General features: G+C 36.9%; 1 protein-coding gene across 2 annotated transcripts in view; it reads right to left on the bottom strand.

Annotated features, from left to right (window-relative positions):
* LMBR1 (limb development membrane protein 1) overlaps positions 1-22,596 on the bottom strand; it is a 78,109-nt gene that overhangs the window by 19,529 nt on the left and 35,984 nt on the right. For both annotated transcript variants that reach the window (XM_074899923.1, XM_074899924.1), the window contains 4 exons: positions 9,779-9,905; positions 9,294-9,362; positions 6,778-6,842; positions 5,596-5,668 (listed from right to left, as the gene is read on the bottom strand). In XM_074899923.1, the coding sequence (XP_074756024.1) occupies positions 5,596-5,668; positions 6,778-6,842; positions 9,294-9,362; positions 9,779-9,905 (334 nt within the window). The remainder of the gene's footprint in view (positions 1-5,595; positions 5,669-6,777; positions 6,843-9,293; positions 9,363-9,778; positions 9,906-22,596) is intronic.

A 22,596-nucleotide genomic window follows, 5' to 3' on the forward strand; every position in this document is an offset into this window, starting at 1 on the left:
AAAGAATCTCTGGATGCCCTTCAAGGGAATTATTATTTAGCACCTGAAAGACAAAGTGGACCTTTGCCTCCAAACTGGAAACCTCCAGTTTGAGCTTCTGCCTTCCCTCCCTTTCCCCAGTCCTTTTTACTCTGCAAACGCAGTTTCCATACTTCTGACCTGCTTGTTGACATATCTTCTGCTCATATCAGTTTGCCTGATTTCGTTAGCCTCTCTGTGCCACAGAGCTCCCTCTGACAACCACAGTCAATCTTCCTCCCAACCACCCATGAGACCATATTCTTTCACTTCCCTTTTTACAGTTTACAGGGTATGTATGTCACTGTTGTGCAACTCCTCAAACTCTCCTCTCACCAGGTGAAAACTGATAACCATAGTATTAATACCTATCCCTTGCTAATTTTCTGCCTAAAAGTTGCTCAGTAACTCCTCTTATCCCTACACAGGCTCTAGGGAACCCAGCCTGTTTTCCCTCTTCATCCTTTTTCATTTTGACCTTCCATTCTCTTGAACCACCCATGTTTTTGAGAGCAAGCACATTGTGGTTTCTCTCCTTGATTCCAGTTCCTCTGCTACACTGCACATCATTCAAGCAATGATACAGCTCTGAAATGTTGACTAGAAATCTACTATTCCAGTTCTGATCTCATTATTTCTACTCTAGCTTTTGCTCTTTGCAATCACAAACCAGAAATATTCTTCCTAGATTAAATAGAAACACTCTCCACTCATCTTTGCCCCACTTTCATCCCTTTTATTTCTGAATAATCTCACGCAAAAATAACGTAAGAGAGTTCATATTTTCCCTGTCTACTCCAGACCAATCTTACTCTGCGGCAATGACAGTTCAGGTTCTTAACAAACCCTAAGTCCTCTCTTCTTTCTTGATTTACATTGACATCTTTCACCTGTTGGCCATTCCCTATCCTCAGCCTCACCTTTGATTGCAGGCTAACCTGCAATAGCACCATGCTCCAGATAGAAATTTATTAGAGAGGGTTTCATAAAAACTATGAGATTAATAGTCTTGTCCTGGCCTTTATCTCATATCTTTATCATTTGCCTACTAAAACTAAATAGCACCTAGGTTGCTGACACAGTAACACTACTTTACAGTCCAGTGTCATTATTTTCTTATTTTCTGTTGTCTGTTTATCCATCCAGCAATCTCGGTACAAGATAAGAAGACAAGTTTCTCATCCCATCCAACCCCCACATTCTCCATATTCCAGCATACTGAGGTCATACCTGAAAACCAAGATATACAAGAGTATTTTCTGGACTTTTTTAAACTTGTACTCTACATTTCAGAGTATTAGCAGTGATTTGTTCAATTCAGTCAAATTATCAGTGAGGCATTCAACTGTTTCAAAAATTAATTTTTAAATATTTACTTGAACTCTTCTTTCACACACAGTTTTGCATATAACACATAACCTCTGTGCCATGCCTAAGCATTTATCTTTGACACCAGTGACGTAACATGTACATAGCAATATTTACAGGGCTTCAAATATATAAATATCTCAGATCCCACGACTAACAAGTAACACCTACGAATGCTGTTTTGTAACAACTTCTATTCAATTGAAGTACCTGCAATACAAATGTCAGTTAAATTTCTCAGCGTTTTTTAAATAAGTAATCATAAAATGGGGGGTTTTAGAAAAAGGATTTTAAAGAAATAGATCTTATTATCATGATAAAAATAAGCTTTTGTGCTGACACATTCCCTCCAAAAAAGGGTAAAACATCTGTTCTATGGAATGACTAATTACTATGAGTTAAGAAAAAAAGATGGCTATAAAGGTCAGTGGAAAAAGTCTCAAGACCTTTAATGGAAGCAGTTGAAAAAGTAAGAAAACTCAAGTTACCATCTGGCATGTTGTTCTTCTCCTCCATAATTGATTTAGGGGTCCCTGAGGAAAAGCTTTATTCAAGATATATGTTGCTCCCCGCCTCAAAATAAAAATCCAGATCTCAAAGCTGTTATTCACAGGACTCTTTCCAACAAAGTCAGCATGATCACATTAGATCCCTAAGAAACACTTCAGTAGAAATTCTGAATCATATTTAAGTGCTGTTGTAGTTCTTCCTTAAAAATAGTAGCAAACAACAGGTTGCTATACAAAAGGGTATTTTACAAGAGGGGAAGGCAGTTTCAGATTAGTCAAAAGAGTATTTGAAAAGGATGCAGCTAAATTCTTAAAAGCTCTATAACATTAGCTTTATTTCAAACATGCTCAAAGTTCAATGTCAGCGCTGTCTAGCCAATAAATCAAATTGGTAGACAAGACTTGTTTGGACTAGCAATGAAAAGTTAGAAGGGATTCTCCAAGAAAGCCACAAAGCAGCTCATTTAAGGTCAATTTAACGGTATTATTCTGTTTTTCTTCCAGCCCCGACACAAGATTTCAGTACCTCAAAGGAAATTGTAAGAGTATCTATTTGCATTCCCCCTAGGTGATTGGCAGTTCAACACCAATTAGTTCAAAATTACACTGTTACTAGCGTGCAATAAAAACAACACCTTTCATCTTTCTTACATAGGTAAGGATACCTTCAGAGCCAATAACTTTGATCAAGTCAGTATTTTTGATCCTACCCCACCCGTCTCTTTGGATTCAGGAAAACTAATAGCTGAAGGCAACTTTTTTCTTTTAATATAAAAAAGTCCCAGCTTTATTCTTCGACTGTAAGAGTGATGTGGGTACTGAAACATAATACGCTGGAAACAAACATTTTCCCAAAGCCCAGCATCTCTTCAATAGATAAAAATACTAGGGTAGATAACACGATCGAACTTTCCCCTCCCTCCTCCTTCAATTTTCAGTTATACACTGTAGACATCTGAGAAGGAAGAAAATTAGTTTCCGCAAAGAAGAGACACAGTTTCACAGATTTATTTTCAAATATGAAGAGCTTTACAGAACACTATCAATTGCATCACTACCACAATAATTACGTCTATATGAATCAAGAACAGCAGCAGCTCACACAGCTAAACTTTTTTCATCCTCTGAAAACAGAGGTTTTATGCAGCCTATTCTGTGGGAACAGTGATTCATGTTACCCCCTTCCTGTGTCCAGGCAATCTGAGGAAACAATAATTAAGACAAGGCAAAGCATAACTAGGAATGTGATAGCAATTATTCTACCAAGAAAAAAAAATCTGCATTGACAATCATCAAGTATTGCTTAAGCCTGTGCTCTGGTCCTCTTCAATTTTAATAAAGACTCAACTTTTTGGTTATACATATAAAAGTGTTCTGAAATAGATATTCCATTATCACAAAACTGTCCAGCACTGTTACTTAAGTGCATGTATTTCCACTACCACAACTGTGGAAGAGCTGCAATAGCCATGGCAAGGGAAGTGTATAGCCTTATATATTTGCTCTGATACAGCAATAAAACCACTTACACAATCTGTGTGTTAAGCCACAGTTTATGGCCTCTAACATCACAGCACTACATTTACTGATGTAACTAGCACCACACCTCCATTTGTATTCATTTTTAAAAAATGCAATAGACATGATAAGCATGAGTCTTCATAGTTTTGGCAAAAATGGTATCTATTTTTACGGTGTAATTCATACATACTAGAAAGACTTCTGGCAGGGAAGATGAAGCTTTCCATGTTTGCCACATAAATGAGAACAATACTTAAAAATATTTAAATAATTACCCACAAAAATCTTGCAGAGTATCTTCTTGTGCATACAACATATTGCCCCCCACCTACATGCTATAGCCAAGTTTAGATTTTTATTTACTTTTCAGTTCAAGTCCATTAATTTTCTTTGTACACCAAGCTATGGGGCTTTCATGCATTCCTTCAGATGGTGGTGTCAATACCATTCCCTCTGCATGTGAAACAGAAGAATTCAGTTCCCTCTCCTGTCAAAGGACACTTAAGCCCCACATCTTTCACCTCTCAAGAGTAGGCTGGTGAGAGCTCTGTGGCACATGGGTGGGTTGCAGTTCCACTTTACATTGAATGCTAACTGATTTACTGAAAGAGAATCCAACCTTCGGCTAGTGGTTAGGGGAGTCACACCTGCATATGTCCTAAATCCAAACCAAGTTAGTAGATGCCAACAAACAGACTAGGTCCACCTCACCAGTGATATTATTAAATTGCAATATAAACAACTGTTGCATAGACTCCTATGAAGAAAAACAGCTATCATCACCACAATCACCACCTCAATATCACACTCCTCACCTGAATAGTAAAAACCACTCTGCACTACTAATGGATATGGATACCTGAACAACTATTTGGTCATTTTTCTGTATTGCTTTACTTGTATATAAGCACAATCACCATGACAACATAAAATATTCAGTAACAAATATTTTACAGTTGCTAGAAAACATCAAACACACAGAACAATTATAATTACCCCATCACAGCTTCAAAGACATTCATTGCATGCATCTTTTTGCGTGTCTGTATATGAACGCGTACATATACGCATGTCAGCATAAAAACACAGACTTCCAAAACAGCAAAGGTAAGCGTTACTTTTAAACTGAAACCATGGCTGATTTTAGCACAAGTCACTTCTCCACAAATTTTAAACACTGGAATAAAGACGACCACCGTGATCTACTGTTATAAAAGGTACTTTCCCTGACCAAGCAACTTCGAAAGAAGACTTACTGAAACTTGAAAGAAGATTGAGATATATGACAAGACTGAAGAGTAAGAAAGAAAGGCAGTAAATTAAGAAAATTAAGGCTAAAACAAGTTGTAAGACAACACAACAATGGATGTGTCATGACATGAATATTCTTTGGTCTTCCAACCTGAAGCAATTGTATAAATTGTGGATGGATGGCTTATCCATGCAGAAAAAAGCAATTCAGAAAAAAATTTGTACAATGTGATTTCCAGGTTTATAAAATCAATACTTTTTTGTTAAAGTGATGCCTGCCACGCTGAATGCTCTTTCTCTTAGAATCCAAAGCTTCATACTGGTTTTGAAATACTTCAAAACAGAAACACCTTTATCAAGAAGTGTAAAAATGTAATACTAAATACAAGAAGTATAAAACAGTTGTATAATTATTCACTTTAACTATTCATTAATAGAATTATTAAAATTAAGTTCACCAAATAGCTCCTAGAATGTAAAGGACTGCTCTGATGTTTAATGAATCTAGATTCTAAATAATAATAAACTGAAACAGAAAAAATCCTCCAAATAAAATCCAAAACTCATAATGCAGGAAGTTGAACCTCTTGCTAATATAAGTTCTTCGTTCTTCAGACAAGGCTAAAATACAGTCATTTACCAATCCACACTATTTTGCAGTAAGGGTGGTAGGTCTGATCAACTATTCAATTTACCTTCTCAGTCTCAGAATATTGACATATTTAATGTGCTGTGTTAAAAACAAAAACAAAGCAAACCACACACACTCAAGATCCAATCTTGAACACCACAGTGAATCTAAAATGCTTGTTACATACATGTGGAAATTTTCTATTTTGAGAGAAGAGCTATGTAACACTGAGATCAATACTCCTGGCCAGAACCACGCTACTCTAAATACTGTATTTGAAGAAGTACCAGAACATACCATTAAGCCTCCTCTGAATTGCTTCCTCCTCTAAAGTGATGATATACATCTGCTCATCTAGGTCTTCAAGAATCTGTATTTGGAAACAGAAACATGAACTATCAAGAGTCACTTGTTTTTCAGACCACACTAGTCGGGTTCATTTTGTTCGAGTAACCCATTTTTTATATATATATTCTACAACTTTACAGTACTGATAACAAATAAGAACTCCACAAAAGATTATTCTATTCTGTTACAGATATATTTCTTTACAGTAAGCAAACTTCCTGTTAAGTTTTCATTTTGGGTTAAAACTCTTATGTTCAGTTTCAATCTACAGTGACTTAGGGAACAGAGGAAGGGACAGTATATCCAACCTATATTCAAGTCATATTAACCTTCAAATTCAATTTGATTTAAACAAAAATAACTTGCAGATTTGGAGAAAGAATATTAAAAAGTGACTTTTGACATAAGCCAGTATTTCAAGCAAATATAAATTTCTATTGGAAGCTAAAACCAAATAAATGAAGTCTACCTTACCATCAGGTGCTCTGAGTTTAAAACTTACAGATAACAAAACAGTATATATTTTCTTTGTATTTTCAGGGTTGAAATGGCTAGCAAAAAGGAACATAAGACCCAAGTGCACCCGAATTTTAGTAAATACAAACTAGGAAACATGACAGCAAAGTCACTACAGTGCATGTTACGGAGTACGTGGTACAAACTTCTCCCTTCCCTCACAGCATCCAGTACAAGAACAGTAGAGTATCTATGTCTAAGAAGTTCTTACAGATGCCAACTACCTACATTTTCACCCATTGAAGTGTACCCCCAGGTACCCTTCTTGATATCCAGCCTTAGTTTGGTCTTGTATCCTTTGCTCACAAAATCAGAACAAGCCCACACTTTTTGGGTATTTGCAAAATAGACATACTAGGCAATACTAGCAATAAATATTAATACTAGAGGCAGTTATATAAATTGGAAAACCAGAGGAAGTCAGTACTAATAAAAATCAGCTTTCTGTGGAAAACAACGGGCTTTTGTGCTCTATGAAAAATTTTACACAAATAGACTATGAAAACTGATAAAGAGAAAATTATGTAGAAGTGCAAGCATTTTAAAAGAAAGTACCCTAATGCCGTTCTACCTTCCAACAGATAGCACAAGAGGACAGATTGGTGTAACACTTACTGATGGCTTCACCAGCAACTGACCCATTACTGTAAACATCCGTGAAAGTCCCACTGGCGTGCATACTACAGAAGAAGAAAGAATATGCAAAACAGTGATTTGTAAGACAATGGCCAATGTTTAGTTGGATGTTCAATGTACTATTCCACATATAACCAAGCATGGTTTCAAACAGAACTGCAAGAGCCTCAAACTCCAATAAGAACTTTAAAACACACTGCTATCATATGAATTTTGAACAAGACAAGCATCTTTCCCCTCCAAGAGCATGATTGAATTTTTTGTCAACAAGGAACACCATATAATCAGATATCTTAAACTTGCCCAAGTAATTACTTATTCAAACATGTGGCACCAGAGGCTATGTCTACACTAATAAAGTCAGCAGTGCCAGAATACATTCCTGGGCATTAAGACTTGATTGCCTACACCAGTAAACTGCTAAAATTATCCCTGGCATGATTTGCCCTGGGCCAGTTAGCACTTTCCCAAACAATTCTCAGGTGCAGTTCTGGAGTTCGTGCAGTCCAGGAACAATTATCATGAGGCAATACGTACACAGCCACCTTCTGCAAACTGCAGTATCATGGATGGAATACTACTGGGCCACGGCACTGGAGAACATCTCAGACATATTTAATCTGTTAGCACAGGTGCAGCTGTAAGATCAAGAGATCATGAAGCTGCTTTGCTCTGAAAGTTATACTGAACTTCAGCTGATAGTAGACAGCTACCAGATTTTAAACTGATTTCCTATGAAATAATAATTGGCCCTTTTTGATCATAGCCTGAGATGGTTTCCAGGTATGGTGCATATATGCTTGTTGGGAGAAAGGCTCAGACCATGATAACAGGAAGTTACTCATAAAAATCAACAGTTTAGAGAGAACAGCCTTCAAATACTGAAGTGTGTAGGAGATGGAAGAAATCTGTAACAGCAGGGGTGAGGATATACATTTATAGTTTTCATTATAATACAACAGTGTTGCCAAAAAAAAAAAAAGCAGCATACAAGATTTTATATTGAGGATTACATTTCTTTTTATTAACTAGAGTTTCACTATGACTACTCTACGTTCACAGGAAAAATACTTTCAAAAAGTATTCAAAAAGGCTAACTTAAGCTAGTCTTCCTTTACTACAGAGGAAGCCTGCAGGAAAAGGAGAAAGAGAAAGGAAGCGATGCTCCACTCCAAATCACTACTGCAATAAGCCTTACTTATACACTGCTGCAGCAAATAAACCAGCCGAAGATCTTATGAAGCTCTACCCCAGCATCTACCACTTTCCCACTGCTGTATGCTGTCCTTTCAGCTACAAAGATAAAACAGCTTGGAGGGCCTTAAATAATTTCAGTGATTTGCTTGTATAAATTAGCAATATCTCTTCCAAAAATTGGCGTTTAATCCCAATTATTTTGGTGAACTGGTTTACAATAGTCTCAGAACATACTCTGTGTTTTCAGCTCTGCTGAAAAACTGCAAAACAGATACAGGAAATTTGTAAGCCAGCTTCTTCATTAAAATATTCAGCAACTGTTGTAAATCAGTCTTGAACAGCCTACATGAGATATTCAGAAGCACTTTTTTTTTCCACTTCTTTCCCTCTCTTCATGAAAGTGGATTTAAGAATCTTCACATATAAACAACTTCAGAAGACTCACCAAGGTCTGTGAGCAACACCTTTCATAGGCAGATGTGCTTAGTTTTAAGGATGTTTCAAACTGTCATTCCCCACCCTTTCTCCACCGGGGCAGGTCTGCAAGTGTTAGCTTTAAACCTATAAAGCCTGGAGAACATGTGAAACCATGATGTAGGAGGGAAGATGTTCTGTCTCCCTCTCAGACATTTTCTAGAAATTACTTGGGGAGGGAAGCGGGGGAGCAGAAATTATAAGTGGGATTTGGCGCCTTCCATCATCTTTCTTACTCCCCTAAACATGGATGACGACAACTCTGGCTAGGACCAGTTGGTATAAGGTTGCATTTTTTACAGCATTTGTTTTATATGCAATTGTGTAACTGACCTCCACACTGGCCAGATAGCAGTTCTGTGATTCTGAAAGCTAACTGCACTGTTTTACAACTTCTGTCTATACAGGAAGATTTTCAGTTAAAAAAAGGAAGAAGGATAATTTAATTAATATAGGACAAACTAAGTGTTCCAAAATAACTTTCTCTCCATACTACTGACCTCCTGCAGACATTTTATTTTAAAATTGTGCTTTTGTTTGCAGAATGGAGTCCCTATTTCTTAAGTATCTGCTTTAAAAAATTAAAAACTGGAATTATTTCAAGTGAGGTATTTAGTTCCTCAAAAACTGAAAATGTAATGTAGCATTTGTTCACAAACTTCAGAAGCCAAACTTAACGAATTTACATCCAAATTTAAACTTAAGCATGAAGAAAACAAAAACATTTTTCACACTCAACTGTCACAATTTTAATTTTCACAACAAAAAAGTTTCCTTTAATCTTTAAAAACAATAAAATCATTCATGCTTCGGAAAATACTTACACAGAAGTAACAAGCATCCCATCAGTGATATACAGGAATATAAATATGGGAGGTAGTATTCCCAGAGGTCTGTAAAGAAAGTATTGAGCACAGCCTTAGCTTATTACAAAGAGGCTACTTACGTCACATACACAACTAAATTAACTTATTTTCTTAGGCATTCAGGATTGAACAAATGTATTTTCAACACTAAATTAAGAATTACTCAATAATCCTGCAGGCAACTAAATTCCCAAGTACTTCAGCTTGAAAAATATCTTCAGCTTTTACTTCCATTCCACTTGAATCCCTTGTTTTTAACATACATCAGGTCCACATAAGCATGGAACTTCTCAGCATGCTAAAAACCGTATTGAGTAAATTAACACAGCTTCTTCACAACCTGTGCAATACTTGCATAACATTTACTAAAAATAAATTTCATTGAAAACATCCCTTTCCATAATTAAAACAAAACTAGTGTGGTGGTTTTTTGAATCCCATACCATACAAAGACTCCATACTGGCAGCATCATTGTCTATGAGTGCTGACGCCACCCATACGATTCCAAGGATAAGCAGTGCAAGAAGAATAAGCATAACAAGGGTTTCCAAAATGCGTGCTCTGATGCCCTGTGGGCAGAAGAGAGAAAAACACAGCCAAAAACTTTGAATCAGATATTTTCAAAAATAAGAAAAATGCAAATAAATAGCAGTTCCTCCTTCTTAAATATATACTCACATTTTATCATGTAGAAAAAAGCATGACATGTAATGCACATTTAAAAGGTGGTGCATAAAAAAGGAAGTACTTACAGCTTTATAGTGCACAGATTGCATTTTTCTCCTTAAAACCATAGAAAAATGTTTTAAATTGCATATGCCTTACAGTTCTCATTAATCTCATTATTCCATAAAGTATTCTTTATACCATATGATTTTGCTCAAGCATTTTTAAAAGATGGATTACTCTTCTAATACTTTCAGCAAAGAAAGTGGATTAGCAAATTTTTATCTATGATTCCAATCAAGGGAATGGAAAGCCAATTATGGCAAATAGCCAAATGGCCTAGCAAGCATTAAACCCTGCACAGGTACAATGCGCCAATTTAGTTAAAATACATTCTTCAACTGCAATTGCTTCTGCACCATTCCTCACAGTCTTCAGAGCCCTCAAGTGTACGGTTGGAGTAACACTCGCTCTCAGTCTGCCCACACGCTGCTGGCTGCGGCAGCCGCATCCATTACCTCCCATCTTGGCAGGCTCGGCGCTGACTGACACACGTACCTCTCGCTTACAACACACACAAATCACAGGTCTACAACATTACATCTCATAGCATTTGCTCTTGAGTCTAAAAAGGTAACAATCCTTTAATAGATGAGTGTTAGATTTGCAAATGTAAATATACCAACTAATACACAATATTTTTTTTTTTTTAACTGGTGTTTTTAACACTAATTTTATTAATGTCAAGCAACAGAGCTATTGGGACACTTTTTTTCAGACATCCTTGCCATTAAGGGACCATCAGATTTCACATAACAATTCCATTTTTCTTCATTTGCCAGTATGTATCTCCACAAGCAAACCCAGTCTCTTGTTTCTCACATAGGTTCACCTCAACTTGGGCATATTCCACTGAAAAGTCTACTTTATAGTTAAAAGCAGAAAGTTTGTTTTACTTCACTGTCTCCCTACTATTGTCACTTCTTCCCTCACTGCTTAACACAAGAGGGTAACCTTAACATGACAATGTTTTCATTACCCTAAAATTAGGCTCCCTACATAACCGCTGCATCCAACCATGAATGAGGACCTTGGGCATCTTAGCCATGAGCACTGATCTCTTATAGCACACCAATTCCTCTCCACCATCAGTCCTCTGCAGAACAGCTAAGGTATCACAAAGGAAAAACAGACTAAGGAGACCTTTGCAAAATTCCCTTTAAGGCTTAAATGATCAGACTAAGTCCAACTCCATAAAAGATCTCAAAGACCAAATTTCAAATTAAAAGGTAGTATGGACAGGATACCGATTTACTTCTAGAATGCATTTTGTGTAGAATAAGTGTCTTTGAGGTTGTTGAAAGTTATTAAAATGTTATTTTTGTAGTGCTCAGAAACTAGCTTTCAGTCTTCCATGAGTTATTTTGAAGGTGAGCATCTAAGCCAAATTGAAGATTTGAAGATTAACTAGACACATACTTAAAGTTTTGAACTTGAGTAGTAAGTTACAAGGAAACAATCAGGTTACTCACTAAGTACTTAACACTGATATAGTGCCTTCACTTTACAACAGAAGAAAGTCACAGGATTAGAAGAAAACATAAAACATTCCAGGATGCATGCAGAGATCTATTTCAAACTTTCCAAAAACCTTCAGATTCCTTTCCTCTCCTAGAGGAAAATATAAAGCTATCTTCTAGGTTTCTGAAAGCCTTAGCCAGAGAAAGTGGATTCCTTATTTCCCTACTATGCATCACATGCACAAATCTCAGCCTCTCTGACCTTAAGGTTCATAGCATTTCTTCTGGACAAACCTGAAAAATGTTTCATCTTGCATGGTGACCCGAACACCAAATCCTCCTCCCTTGGATGGAGTAGCACAATTGTCAAAACAGATAAGCAAGAAATACGCTATGATGGAGACAGTCAACTATTTTTTCATATATACTGCAAGTGTTGTCTGAAGACAAGTAAAGATTAGGACAATACAAATAACACACTCTCTCAAAAAAGAGATGATCACAGCAAGTACTCAGAGGCAACACTGCTTTTGGCCAGAAGTACCACTGGCACAAACTCTAGAAAAAGACAGCTGCCTAATAAGCCTTCCCCATTTTTTGGTTTCTATGCTAGTTTGAATAATCTTTGACTCTGAGAAACTTAGATCAACCTCCTCCTGTTCTCACTAGTTACACCTATCTCTACACTCATGTGATACATCAAGAATACTGTAATCTCGTGCATTTAGTGAAAAGCAGGACTAACAGTTCACTCCAAGGGCAGAACAATTTTTATATTACATAGCACACAATAGGATTCACACACCAATGATCACTTAGAAGTAGTAAAATAGTAGTATTTTTAAGAACTTCAGTGAGGTGACTAGATAGAAACATTCCATCATACGCACTAATGAATAAGTGGTAACAGTCCAGGATAAAATAGAAGAAAAGAAAAATGTAAGATGCTTAAAGCGTGTAGGTAAATATTTCATCTCAATTAGCCACCTGAAAGACTGTGCCCTGTTAAAACATTCATGTTCCAGGCACATTTGGTCCAACATACATACATTGGTGTACCTGTCAAACAGCTGCTATTTGCAAGGAATGAAAGGTACAGAATTTCCCTGTATGCACACACAGAAAACTTCTGGAGAATCACAGAATGGCTGAGGTTGGCAGTGACCTCTGGAGGCTATCTGGTCCAACCCTCCCAGCTCAAGCAGGGCCACCTGGAGCTGGTTGCCCACAACTATGTCCAGGTGGCTTTTAAGTATCTGCAAGGATCAAGATTCCACAACCTGCCTGGGCAACCTGTGCCAGTGCTCAGGCACCCTCGCAATTTAAAAACAAGAAAGAAGTGAGCCTTAGACAACTTTACTACTTATTTTTGCTGAAAGAGGTTTTGTTTGTTCAGGTGAAAAATTTAAAGCTTGAGCATTATCATTAGTAACATCACCAATTTAAGAAGCTGAGCAAAAATCAATATCCCTGACTTTGAGAACAGAGGAAAAAAACAGGTAAATACAAGCAACATTTCATTTTATTTAAATGAAAGCAAAACTATTCAAAGAAGCCTTGAAATTCAATGGTTTGGGTTTTTTTTCCTGAGCACAAACCTCTACACTGACATTTTGTGTCTGGTTAACACTTCTTCTTTGAATCATTTCACTTCTCCCCCACAGCCCCATTATATTACTCAGCACAAATATAGGCTAGGCATGAGTGGATGGAGAGCAGCCCTGCAGATAAGGACTGGGGGCTACTAGTGGATGGAAAACTGAGCCAGCCATGTGCTCTCACAGCCCAGAAAGCCAACTGTATCCTGGGCTGCATCAAGAGAAGTGTGGCCAGCAGGTCAAGGGAGGTGATTCTCCCCCTCTGCTCCACTCTCATGAAACCCCACCTTGAGAACTGTGTCTAGCTCTAGGGCCCCCAACATAAGAAAGACATGGACCTGCTCAAGCGAGTCCAGAGGAGGCCACAAAGATGACCAGAGGGGGCTGGAGCACTTCCCCTGTGACAACAGTCTGAGAGAGTTGAAGTTGTTCAGCTGGAGAAGAGAAGACTCCGGAGAGGCCTTTTAGCGGCCTTCCAGTACTTAAAAGGGGCTACAGGAAAGATGAGGAGGGACTCTTCATCAGGGAGTGTAGGGATAGGCCAAGGGGTAACAGTTTTAAACTCAAAGAGGGTAGATTTAGATTAGATGTAAGGAAAAAATTCTTTACTGTGAGGGTGGTGAGGCCCTGGCACAGGTTGCCCAGAGAAGCTGTGGCTGCCCCTCCCTGGCAGTGTTCAAGGCCAGGTTGGACGGGGCTTGGAGCAACCTGGGCTAGTGGAAGGTGTCCCTGCCCATGGCAGGGGGGTTGGAACTAGGTGATCTTTAAGGTCCCTTCCAGCTCAAACCATTCTATTGTTTCTTAGATAAGCCCAATGTCATGGCATGTCTTCATGGCACAGAAAATACTGCCACTTCTATTTCACGTAATACTTCTTGTACTTTTAAAATCCATTTAGTCCTCACATTCTTGTGTGTGAAAAGGGCATTAGAAGTCCACTATCTTCAAACCAGAAACAATTCCATCTAAAACTGGAGATTTCAAATCAGCTTGTAAGAGTACATTTGTTGTACATTTGTTGTCAGTCTATACCACTGAACCTGCCTTGAGTATAGAATTAACAAATGTGTATAACATGAAAAAACACATAGCATAGGTATGTAGGACTACTTCAAATTAGCATTCTAAGCAAGGAAAAATAGTCATACAGCATCAAAATCTTAGCATCGAAAAAGTAATGGTATTTGAATCAACTGGAAGAGTCCTTTGATTCTTCGTCCTCAATGTGCACCTGGAAACAAAGGAAACCTTTACCACACAACTGAAGGAGGTGGCCTACGCAGCAAGTTAAGTGTGTGTGCACACGCATATGTATGTACGCATACAGGGGCAGGTAAGGAAAGAAGGTGGGAAAGAGTCACCTTTTACATCAGAGTTTTCTATTTTGTTTAATCAGGAGAAATTGTCTCATGAGCTCCTATGATTACTGCTTAACATTCCTACTGAAACTAAACTGACTGTATGAGAAATGGCAAAATAATATTTTTAGCTTTCCATATTGCAGTTGAGAAGGAAGATTAAGTTGCCCAAATCTTCATCTTTTCCTAATGGTTCTGACAGGTAAAAACAGTAAAGTAAGCACAATACAACCAACCAGCTTGCATCAGGTTTTTTAGAAAGTTGTTCTAGATCTCAACTTTCAAAATCTGCATCTGATAACAAAAATACTAACTCACTTTTAATGTGTCCTTCATTACAAACAGAATGTATATACCACAACTAACTCACTGTCTTCTGTATTATTTCAATGCAATTCTACTTGCAGTTTAACTTCTTTTAAGGGAGGAGGGATTAATCTTCAAAATAAGCATGAATTGCACAGTAAAGCACCAGAAGGATACCTCCAGGATATTAACACAGTGAGGAAGAAAGACTGGCTTGCATCTATCTTGTGTTCTAGTATTTAAGAATACAAACATAAGATGTAGATCGAAACATATTATAAATGTCTATACCGCTTAAAGGGGGGGCATAAGAAAAACAACCTTGATACCACTATTAGTTAAAATATTGAACTCAGATTTCAGTACAGCATTAACTGCACAGCCTTAAATGATGCTCCCATGCTGTAGACTTATGAGATGAACACAACCATAGCCTTTAGAAACAATTAAAAATGTTCCCCCCCCTCCATCTCAGACTAAATTATATTGGTTTTAAATACATTGGTAAAACAGTTCTAAATGAGGAGAGTGAGCTCAAGCAATACACTTGCTTTGTTTCCAGTAAGTCAAGCTGACCCCTACAGTACTTCTATTAGCATAGCAATTTTAAGATCAAATCCCTTACTTTCTCTTGGCCAGTTACTGCTGGGATGCTTATTAAGTTGAAGAGGTAATAAAAAACAAAAACATCACACATACCAAAGCTTTAAAATCTTTTTTAGTGCTACAAATGCCAGATATCAGAAAGAAAAATCACAAGCAACACAAAATGTAACTAAGCTTGAAGTTATAAAATTAAATGAGGAATGGAAATACATGTTCAGGTAGTGGGTTTTCACACTTTCACTGCTATACACTAAGAATATTGCTTCAGCTTACATTTGTGTGCATGAGGAGAGAGGAGTGGGAAAGAACTAAGATAAGTAGGAGGACCTAAAAAACCACTTCTTTAAAAAAAAAAAACACCGAACTTGTTTAGAATAAAGCCTAGTATTAGAAAGATTATTTGCCAGTCAGCAAGATTAGAAAATCTTAATCTGTAACCAGGACACATAGTCCTCAAAGAAAATGTATGAAGTAATGCAGACCATGGCTACCTCCTCAGACACTCCCTGAAGATCTCAAAAATACAAGCATGACATGAATAGATTTTTTTATTATAGAGAAGGGGCTTAAACATCCTCACTTCTGTAGGTGTTGCTGTTGCTCCTACTCCCCAGGGATATGCAGAGAAGAGGGAAGGCTATAAAAGTAAAAAGAATGAGAAAGAAATGAGCTGGAAGCGAAAAAGAAAAGCAAAAGGGAACTGGACAGCAATAATGTAAACTAAAAGAAAGGTAGAAGCATTGAAAAGAAGAACCTGATCTTTGATCTTCAACTCATACATAAATTTCTCTGTAGGTCTGAAAATGAGAGGAATGTTTTTTCTGGGATGGACAGTTAGGGCCGTCCTTCAGGAAGCAAAAAACCACAATTTAAGGGAACGTGGCCCTTCTGATGGATTTTAGGTTTAGTAGCATAATTTTAAAGTCTTTTTCCATGAAGGTATCTAGAATAAAACATCAGCTTTCACTGCTTCCACTATTGCAAGCACATAAGACTATCTTTGGTAACTGCTAAACAGAAAAACAAAACCACATCTAACAGCTTGCAGTTTCCTCAAGTGAGTTTCAGATTATCCATACAGCAGAATGGACTTCTGAAAGTGAACTACATGCGTGGTTCCCTACTGTCAGGGAAGCAGAAGCTTGGGATCAGAGAGGATAACTTGACACTTACATAAAAGAAGTCTCTTGTAGAGGATGAAAAAAAGCCACAGTCAACAAAAATTTTGGTAAGCTAATTACTATAATATAAATTACAATTAAACTGTTTATCAAGAAAATCAGGGGCAAAGACTGGCAGATTATACCCTCACCCACTTTTTAAAAAAAAAAAAAATCAAAATTTTGCAGTTTAGACTCAACAGCTCACCTACATTATTAACTCACAGCTTAAAAACCATCTAGTTTTTTAATGTGAGTGCTTAACCAAGTGAATGATGTTTTTAAAGGAAAGATATTTAACACATCAATCCCAGAAGCCTGGAACTTGACAGAAACCTAGTAATATCCATCATTTTCTCTGTACACTAATGGAGGGGGCCAGGGCGGGCAGGGATGAACAAGTGCATTTGAAGCTCTCAAGGCATGCCTACCAATAAAGCTGTCCTACAAACATATTCTAAGGATCTTGTGGTTTCCACAGACTTAAGAGATACCTGACTCTCAGACTTCTACTTCTTTAAAATTCAATTGCTGAAACATTCAGAAGTTTTTAATATTGTTTAATCCCGGGCTACTTAACACTGCCTGGAGCAGCAGGCCTAAGGGTTCATGCTTTCAGAAAAGTCTAATTTTAGCAAGAAAGGTTTTAATTATTCTAGAAGTGTTCTAACAAACTTTTAGTTGCTACTTTGGAAGACATCATCAAAATTTTACCATATTTCTTTCCTATTGTGATTAACACAGATAAATCATCCTGGATGATAAATATCCAAAACATATTAAAAAACTAGCACATGGTCAAAAAATAGCTAATTCTTCAGCTGAAAACCCAATGAAGTACAAATGGCAACAACAATCCTGATGTCATACAAGAAAAATATAATTACTAAGGAAACCATTTCCCCTCACCAGTACATTTGTGTTAAGCAGGATTACTCTTATGACATTTGAAACACATTAAGACTTTTCTCACTACGTCTGTTCACACATAATACCTAGAGGCTGGTTTTTACTTTATAAGAGAACATGTTTGGTGATAATTTCTTACAGCTTTCCAATACGGAAAAAGGAGACTTCTTGATAATGGAGACAATAAGAAGTGCTAGGGTTTTTTCCCACGTTTAAAATTCTACAACTATTTTGAATGATATAAATGTAACAATACAAAATGCTTTGCCATTAAGCTAGCATAGGTAACAAGTAAGACCTTGCTCTGCACATGGGTTGTCCACAAGATTTTGGGTGCCTGGGGTAACTAGCACTTCACACAGATATCCTTCCTGACTACAGTGACTCACTAGAACAGTGCATAGGCAAGAAACGTGCTGACTGCTCCTCTCTCCATTAACAGTCACATGCAAAATCTGGAAAGGCTTAAAAGGAATTATCTGACAACCGCCATTCTTGTGAAGCTAAGGTAAAACATGCACCGTACATCCAGGAAGCACACTGTGGAAGATACGGTTATCATCCAAGCAGTGACACAACCCTGTGCCAGATATTCACAAGTTGTTACTTCTTGGAAAAGAATGATTTTCAGATAAGTGAAAGCAATCAAGCCATTTCTTGCCAATTTTTGCTCTGCCAGTTGTGATTAAGAACACAAATATTATTTTCCAGCAATTTAAGCATAATTTTTAATGCTTTCTAATGCTATAAGGATTTTAACATGTATGTATAGATGATATTTACCAAGAGTTCTTGTGTTTTAACACTGATGAAAGAGTAGAAAAGCTTGCAACGTGTTTTCTCTTTCCATGAGAGGCAAAATTCCTCCTAAAAATCAAAGACCTACAGCCCCACCCCTACCTCAAGAAAAAAGCATTTCTTTGCTGGAACATTACCTGGCTATAGTGTTTTTGACGAACACATTATCAGCCTCTAAGATGGACAATTTTGGAACTACATCACCAATGTACAGCGTGGCATGGCTTTTATTAATTCTAGTTAATGCTACATTTTAATTTGGTTGCAAATTGTGAAAAAAAAAAAATCAAAAACATACTAAAGAAAAAATTACAAGATTACACACAAAACCAGAGAGTCCTAACAAAGTTTCTATGGTGCTGAATATTTGAACATAGCTCTGCTTGGACATCTTGACCTCTTGCAAGGTAGGTAAACATCACTTTTTACACCATGCCCTGACCCATGGGGAAAGCCTGGGAAACATTTCTGCAATCATGGCACATTTAAAGTACACATGAAGCCCATTGTTTTCATGTGACAAAAAGGAGTCTCAGTAACTTTAAGATTTGTTCAGCGAGAGGCTGACTGCAACAAACACACATGCTAACATCTGCAGAAAATAAATAGAGGCACTAAAAAAGAACAAGAATTACAGCACGTATGAAGTTGGAGATTGTTATATATTAACGTTACATTTTTAGCATGCAACATCCCCTTCTTTCTCAATTTGTAAGCGTTAGTGAAGACATCAGTTTCAAGCATTCTAACCATTCCTATGGTCGGAAACCATACAGCAATCTTTGTTCTGACCTATTCAAGGCAGTGCAGGAAATTTTTTTTAATAGGGAGACCCTATTTTCCATCTGGTAACATGGGAACACATATTACGTTCAGCATACTGATATTTAGTCAAGGGATCATTATCTTATGAGAGTACCACTGTACTGAAGCTGTAGTTCTACTAAAACTCACTTAACTTTAATAATATAGAAGCCTATGACTCAGAACCTTCAGAGCGAGCTAAAACAATTTAATGAAGAAATAATAAATTCAGACATCAGATTCAAGCAATTGGAAAAAAGTTTCCTTGCCCGTGCAAGAACCAAACACTTCAGACCATAACCAGTGTTGACTGTCTTCTCTCACACCACCTCTTCCCCCACAGAATCTTTCGCCTGTGAGGATTTTAAGATTAAAATGAACACTTTTCGTCACAACACAATAAGCATATTTTAAAGTTTATTTTCCACACAATACAAGTCTTAAAAATTCATAGTCATAAAACATTCCCAGCAACTTTCAGCTGACTTTTGTGCTAGTATCTTTTCCCAAATAATTTCATGGTGGTTACCTTTCTGTCAACAGAGCAACAGGAAGCAGTTGAAATCATTTAACTGTGTAGAATTTAATAGCTACACAGTATAAGTAAACAAAATATAGACATTTCAAAGAGAAACTAAAAACTGGAGAAAAACAAAATGAAAGCTAAAGAAACTTGATGGAAAAAAACCCATGAATTGTTTGGGTATTGGCTAAAGACACGTACCAATAAGCATTAGAACTATGCCTGCCAAGCTGGAAATGAATGACCAAAAATCACTCAACTGGAGGCCAAAAAAAACCAAAAAAGATGTCTTTATTTAGTAGACTGATGAAGAGGACATCTATCCAGGATGCAGTACACCCACTGGAGTGACTCCTCTGCCAAAGAAAACTTAGGGCCTCTTCTCCAGTGTCCCAGAATAGTATCCAAACCACCGTGTTATAGTATACCTTGAGGTCCATATCCAAACTTTCCTGTTGACATAAATGCATGCAAAGAACTCATTGAAATAAGCCTAAAACCGAATATGGACTCTTTGTAGACTTGCATCCTCGTGACTGGGATTAAAAAACAACCCAATTCTTTCACTTTTTTTGCTAGGATCTATTTCATTATCCAATACAAGACAGACTCCAGCAAGAATGATAACATGAGATTCATTTATTGCCTAGCAATTTTTTCAGATACATGGATCCAAATTACTTAAAGAAAAAGCATACACCTGGCTTTCCCATATCTACATATCACTCTTGCATATTTAATATAGAAATAGTGTATTAGAAAAACATTCCGTGCAAGTTTCGTAACAAAAGACATACCAATGTCTTAAAAATCAGGAAAAGCTAAACAGAGTATCAGAGAAAATGCAAACACCTACTAGCTGAAATAAAATAATTGCAGCCTACAGCTGTCAGAGTACATGACTACCCTGCTGCAGCCTGCCCTTCCCTCCTCTGCAGAAAGAAACTATTGCAAAAACCACAGGATTATGTCTAAGCTCTTATTAAAAAGGACAGATGCAGATCTTTTGACACTACAGTAAAAGCATACAACCCAAACCTTCTGGGGAAAACTAAGAAAGGAAAGGATACACATAGTAAAATGATGACTGTCCCAGTGCTACCCCCTTCCCCCACAAGTTTCCTCTGTTGTTCCATTTGCTAGCCCAACCCTCACTAATTAGCCTTAGATGCTCCACTCCCTCCACCTACCAAGTTTCCCAGACTTTCCAAAGCCACCTGCAACAACAACACAGGAGCTGTGGGATTTCTGACACCATGAGTCTCCCTCTAATCATTCACTTTTGGATCAGAAAGAATCTTTCCTGCTAGATTGGAGTGATAGGAAGATAAATAGATATTTTCCAACTTCTTTGTAGCTTGGCAGAGGATTAAGATAAGCGATGCAAAAATATAAAGAAAAACTTGGAATTTGTGATTGTGTTTCTGACAGAAAGAAACCACAAAGACAGTTCCCAAAAGCAAATGACATGTAGAAGCACACGGGTCACTATTAAAGTTCTAAAATAAAGAGAAAGGTTTTTTGGTGTCTAAGGTCTTATTACTAACCCTCTCCAAGGGTGAGTAAGATCAAGAAAAAAAGCACACTTCTTTGAATTGGCCAAACCAGACAGTTGGAAGTTCCTTTTAATAAGCTGGGAAATCGTTCAAAAAGTTACACCAAAATAAAATTTTTAAATTAAAAAAAAAATTTAAAAATGTCCAGGGATGAGAAACAAACTCATTGGTCGTCCTTCCTCTCCTCCTTTGTAAGTAAAGTTGTTGGCTGCCTTAAAAATCCTTACTACATATGCATTATCTCCTTCTTTGGACTGTCAATCCAGAGTAATTCTTAGTATTGAGCAATCCTTAATGTGGAGTATTTCTAGTATACTAAGTAATATAGACTAAAGGCCTAAGTATCACATTGCTGGTTATCATTATTAATGAAAAAAACCATTGTTTTTAGAGAGAGAATCCAAACTGGTGTTTACCTAGTAAAGTCACAGTTAATAAAAGGAAGCCTATTAGGGAAATTTTTTCACGCCTTTCTATGATCAAGATATTTAAATAAAGACTTGCCACTATAAAGTTACATGGCAATTTTCCTCTCTGTGAATTAAAATGACATTTCTATGTTTTTTATTTTTTATATGAAGTAAGAGTGCATAAAGAGACTTAAAATAGATACAATATTTTTGCTTGTCCTGAAAGGTCATTAATTCACAGAAATTCACATTTTGAATGTGAAAGTATTCAAACATTCAAATCTTAACATGCATAAAAACAAATCACCATGGTCAAATAAAAGCAGCAGCAGATCAGTCTAATGTTTCTCACCATTCAATAAAAGAAACCCAAATACTGAGATGGAACGGTGTTCACATGGCCTTCTTGAAGCCTCTAACTCAGATGTGCCAAATTCTTAGACGCATCTGCCCTTTTCCATTGACTGAGAGATGGGACTTCTAGATCCCCTGAATCTCAGACATTTCAGAGATCCTGCATGTGTGAACACTTCCTTCCCAAAGGATGGCAAAATTTTCTCATTTAAATGAAATAGATATATAAATTTTATTATAAAATCACAATTTTAAAAAAGTAATACAGCTCAGGTTTTTTAGATATACAGCTATCAGCTACCAAATAGAAAGGCATTAATAATGCTTCATCCAAACAGAATTTGAAAACTACTCATTTCTGCATTAAAAAAAAAAAAAAAAGAACAGTATCTTAGGAAAAAAAAAGTATTTTAGAACCCAGTGCTTCAGTTTACACCAATGATAAATAAAGAGATTCAAGCTTGGTATTGGTAGCTGTACCATCTGTACACTTTACAATTAGTGTAAGTATTTAGTATGTCTATTTTTACTCATGCAGAACTCCGTAAGTTAGATCATAAAAAACAAATAAAAACTGTAACATAAAAAACCCACTCAGTTTATTTGCTAAGAGAGCAGCAGAGAAAAATATTCACATCTTATGCCATTCCAGCTACATGTTAAAGCTTTCAGCAAAGAATAAACATAAGCAT

The sequence above is a fragment of the Athene noctua genome, chromosome 2 (assembly GCF_965140245.1).
Source record: "Athene noctua chromosome 2, bAthNoc1.hap1.1, whole genome shotgun sequence".
Taxonomy (NCBI): domain Eukaryota; kingdom Metazoa; phylum Chordata; class Aves; order Strigiformes; family Strigidae; genus Athene; species Athene noctua.